Genomic DNA, 5,000 nt, shown 5'->3' on the forward strand with positions numbered 1-5,000 from the left:
ATAGCAGGTTTGAAACACTAGAGGGAGCGTGTTACTCCTTCATCTTTGTGATAGTGTAGGCCATTGGTTCCCAAAGACTGGGTGGGTTGCAGGAGATTTTATTTGGGTCTCCAGCACAATTTGTTGTGTAATGGGCCTAACTTATACCATTTAGCCAGGAAAGCTAACAGTTTTCTACTAGGATCTAGTTTGTTAACTACAGTCACGGCCCAATGCAATTTTGCATTTAGAATTGCTAAATAGCTTTGCATTTAGAAAACCCGGGGCAATTTTGCATTTAGAATAGCTCTGAAACTGGGGGGCGCGTCGCAAAGTGGACATCTCACTCGCAAAATGAAACATTTCTGTGGGGCGCCTGCCATGGACCTTTTTGCACAATCATTAACGGGGCATTGAAAAGTTTGAGAACCACACAATATTGGTGGTTGCATGTTAGATCTGAAGTGAAATGGGTCGCGATGGTCTGTCATTTTTAAAAAGTGGGTCCCCAGAAAAAAAGTTTGGGAAACACTGCTGTAGGCTTTGATAGTGTAAGCTTTCACAAACCCATTTGCAAATACTCTGGGGTTATCATTTAAAAGTGTGTTCATGGGCATGTGTGTGTGTGTGTGTGTGTGTGTGTGTGTGTGTGTGTGTGTGTCTATAGGTTACTACACCCACATCTCCACCTTGGCTGACGTTCAGGAGAATGTCATGGAGTATCTCCACGTCCTGAGCCGACCAATGGTCATCAACCACGACCATGACATCATCTGGACTGAAGCCTACATGGACACTGTGGTAAGGTTGACTATTCAACCTTTTGACCTCACTATTAACACTGTGGTACGGATGACCATTCGACCTTTTGACCTCACTATTAACACCTGCATCACCATCTCAATGTGCTGTCTTGTCTCCATCATTCTTTCCTCATATGTGCCCTTTCTGCTAGTTCTGTTCTCTGTCAGTTTCTTTTCTTTATCCTCCTGACAGCAGTAACCTCTGACTCTCAGAGTGACGTCCCAGGTTGTTCAGGTCATCTGATTGTTTGTCTCATTGTCATGTGTGTTTCTCCCCTCAGCTCCCCAACACTGCTGAGGTAAAGCTACGTCTGGAGCTAGCAGCAAAACTAGCACTTAGGTTAGCATTAGCACTAGCATTAGCTTTAACTAGTTATATTAGCGTAGCACAGATGTCTGCCTTATTAATGGTGTGTCAGCAGCATTAGCTCTAGTTGTATAATAGAGTATCCAGAGTTACTGTTTAGAGTAGAGGGGCCTCTTCAACATTAACCTGTATCATAATAGTAAGTGTGAATGCTAACTTCCTTTCTGTCAAAAACTTTCCGATTGTGAGTTGTTGCATAACATAGCAGTTGCCCTGACATTGTAACTAAATGCTAATGCTAAAGCCTGTAAGGAGGACTTCATGCTAGTAGTAGTGAGCAGCCCTGTGGCTTCTACTTGAAAGCTAAATCCTGACGCTAACACTAACTATGTTGATGCTAACTATGTTGATGCTAACTATGTTGACGCTAACTATGTGCACATAGCTCTTCAGCTCTCAGGCCCAGAGTCTGCTGCTGATGACATCGGTGGCCATGCCTGTGTTCAGCAAGAAAGAGGAGACGGTGAGACTAAAGAAACACACACACAGATACACACACACACACACACACACACACATACAGTACACACGCACACACACACACACACTAGGGGTGTCACGATTTCGAAATCGATCAAAATTACATTTCAATCTCAAACTTCAAATTCATTGGTAGAATCGACGATGTAGGCACTCCTCGAGCATGTATGCCAAGACGCAAAACCACTCACACATACGTGTTAAACTGCGTTGTCAACACTCCTCTAACTTTAGGCTGCAGCGAGTTAAAAGAAAGTATTTGGTTGTTCATTCACGTCAATTTAGACTAACTTACTCAACTAGCGAGTGAAAAGATGATCTAGTTACAGTCCAAAATTACGTTAAAGTGCATATTCTATAAACAGAGTAGGAAAAGGCCGAATATAACGAATGCATTAATAGTAATATAAAGATTGAAAATCGAATCATGACTTTAAAATCGAAAATTAAATAGAATCGAGGATTTGGAGAATCGTGAAACCCCTAACACACAGTCATTCACACACACACACACACACACACACACACACACACACACACACACACACAGACATTCACACACACTCAGACACACACACACACACCATTATCAACAGTATGTGTGTGTGTGTGTGTGTGGAGGTGGTCATCTCTGACGTGTGTGTTTCTCTCTCGGTCCAGCTGTCCCACGGCATCCTGCTTGGGGTGGTGGGCACTGACGTTCCTCTGAGAGAGCTGATGAGGCTGGCCCCAAGATACAAGGTAATACACACACACACATGTATGCACACACACACACACACACACACACACACACACACAGGCACTAAACTCTGTTGGTGTGTGTTCTTGCTGCAGCTAGGAGTCCATGGGTATGCCTTCCTCAACACCAATAACGGATACATCATGTCTCACCCTGACCTGAGGCCACTGGTACGACCACGCCCCTTTGCCATGGATACTCTCCTGTACACACAGATAAGACCACGCCCCGTTACCATGGATACTCTCCTGTACACACAGATATGAGCTCTCAGGGCCAGATGTACTAACGCTTTTGCGCCCACTTCACACACACACACTTACACTGATACACTCTCACACACACACACTTACACTGATACACTCTCACACACACACACTTACACTGATACACTCTCTCTGGGCCAGATGTACTAACGCTTTTGCGCCCACTTCAGGCGTATTTGTTTCGCAACGTGTGTGTAAAATCATTGCAAGGTTTGTACAAACAGGCCGCAATGATGTAAAAGCGCAAACTGCCTGTCGCGGGAGCTGAAAGTGGCAGATTGCGTTTGTCATGTCATGCATATGCATTCATGGGAGGATCCAGGGGAAAGTGGGAGTTTAGCTAAAAAGATGGGAGGGGAAGAGTAAAGAGCGCCTAGTTATGTATTCCGTGGTATGTACAAAAACTTGTTTATTATGTGTGTCTGCTCTTCAGAGGACAGTGTGTGTGTTTGTGTGTGTGTTTATTGTGTGTGTGTGTGTGTGTATTATGTGTGTGTGCTCTTCAGAGGACAGTGTGTGTGTGTGTGTGTGTGTGTGTGTGTGTGTGTGTGTGTGCTCTTCAGAGGACAGTGTGTGACCTTTAGATGGAATGTTTTAAAAATGTGTGTGTGTGTGTGTGTGTGCGGTGTGTGTGTGTGTGTGTGTGTGTTCTGCTCTCTTCAGTATAAGGAGGGGAAGAAGCTGAAACCCAAACCAAACTACAACAGTGTGGACCTGTCTGAGGTGGAATGGGAAGACACAGAGCAGATAGTGAGTACACACACACATACACACACACACACATACACACAACACACACACACACACACATACACAACACACACACACACACACATACACAACACACACACACACACACACACACACACACACAACACACACACATACACACACACACACACAGACACACACACACACACACTCACACACACAATACACACACACACACACACCACACACACACATACACACACATACATACATTCTGACACAGAGACACATTTACTCAACTTAAGCATGTTTATTTGTATGTGTGTGTGTGTGTGTGTGTGTGTAGCTGAGAACTTCTATGGTGAAGGGGGAAACAGGAACTCTGTCTCTGGACGTCAGAGCCACAGTGGAGAAAGGGGTATGACGCTGCTTCATTAAGCATGACTAAGCATTAATAAAGACGATGCACATACAGCAGGATCATTAAGCATGACTAAGCATTAATAAAGACGATGCACATACAGCAGGATCATTAAGCATGACTAAGCATTAATAAAGATGCTGCACATACAGCAGGATCATTAAGCATGACTAACCATTAATAAAGACGATGCACATACAGTAACACTAACAACGCTCACCTACTTACACACCATCAGCAGGATCATTAAGCATGACTAAGCATTAATAAAGACGTCACTGGGGATTCATAATCATGACTAAGCATTAATAAAGACGTCACTGGGGATTCATAATCATGACTAAGCATTAATAAAGACGTCACTGGGGATTCATAATCATGACTAAGCATTAATAAAGACGTCACTGGGGATTCATAATCATGACTAAGCATTAATAAAGACGTCACTGGGGACGTGAGACCTTCGATTCACTATGAGACTGAAATGTCCCTCTTTTCCACCTCTATCAGAGACGAGTTATTTTTCTGAAGAACGACTACTTCTACACCGCCATTAAGGAGACACCATTCAGGTAACACACACCTGTCCATACAGGTAACACACACCCTGTCCGGACAGGTAACACACACCCTGTCCGGACAGGTAACACACACCCTGTCCATACAGGTAACACACACCCTGTCCGTACAGGTAACACATGCTCTGTCCATACAGGTAACACACACCTGTCCGGACAGGTAACACACACCCTGTCCATACAGGTAACACACACCCTGTCCGTACAGGTAACACATGCTCTGTCCATACAGGTAACACACACCCTGTCCGTACAGGTAACACATGCTCTGTCCATACAGGTAACACACACCCTGCCCGTACAGGTAACACACGCTCTGTCCATTCAGGTAACACACACTCGGTCCATTCAGGTAACACACACCCTGTCCATACAGGTAGGCTAGCACACACTCTGTCCAATATGCATGCAGGTGTTAATGTGTGTGTGTGTGTGTGTGTGTGTTGTAGTTTGGGAATGGTGTTGACTCGTGGCCATGGGGAGTTCATCTTCCTGGGAAACGTTTCCGTGGAGGAGGGTAGGAAACACTCCTCTCTACACACACACACTACACACACTACTGTACTTTTCATTCTACACACGTACTCTACACACACAACTGTACTTTTCTCTCTACACACACTGTCCACACACTACACACACTCTACACACAC

At 44.5% G+C, this 5,000-nt stretch overlaps 1 protein-coding gene across 2 annotated transcripts in view; it reads left to right on the forward strand.

Annotated features, from left to right (window-relative positions):
* Positions 1-5,000, forward strand: part of cacna2d4a (calcium channel, voltage-dependent, alpha 2/delta subunit 4a) — a 108,673-nt gene that overhangs the window by 35,460 nt on the left and 68,213 nt on the right. For both annotated transcript variants that reach the window (XR_006026485.1, XM_042079128.1), the window contains 8 exons: positions 647-780; positions 1,535-1,612; positions 2,290-2,370; positions 2,467-2,541; positions 3,301-3,387; positions 3,695-3,766; positions 4,280-4,341; positions 4,797-4,864. Coding sequence is in view for 1 of the 2 variants with exons in the window: in XM_042079128.1 (XP_041935062.1) it covers positions 647-780; positions 1,535-1,612; positions 2,290-2,370; positions 2,467-2,541; positions 3,301-3,387; positions 3,695-3,766; positions 4,280-4,341; positions 4,797-4,864 (657 nt within the window). In the remaining variant the exon portion in view is untranslated. The remainder of the gene's footprint in view (positions 1-646; positions 781-1,534; positions 1,613-2,289; positions 2,371-2,466; positions 2,542-3,300; positions 3,388-3,694; positions 3,767-4,279; positions 4,342-4,796; positions 4,865-5,000) is intronic.

Source organism: Alosa sapidissima, chromosome 22 (assembly GCF_018492685.1).
Source record: "Alosa sapidissima isolate fAloSap1 chromosome 22, fAloSap1.pri, whole genome shotgun sequence".
In the NCBI taxonomy this organism is placed as follows: domain Eukaryota; kingdom Metazoa; phylum Chordata; class Actinopteri; order Clupeiformes; family Clupeidae; genus Alosa; species Alosa sapidissima.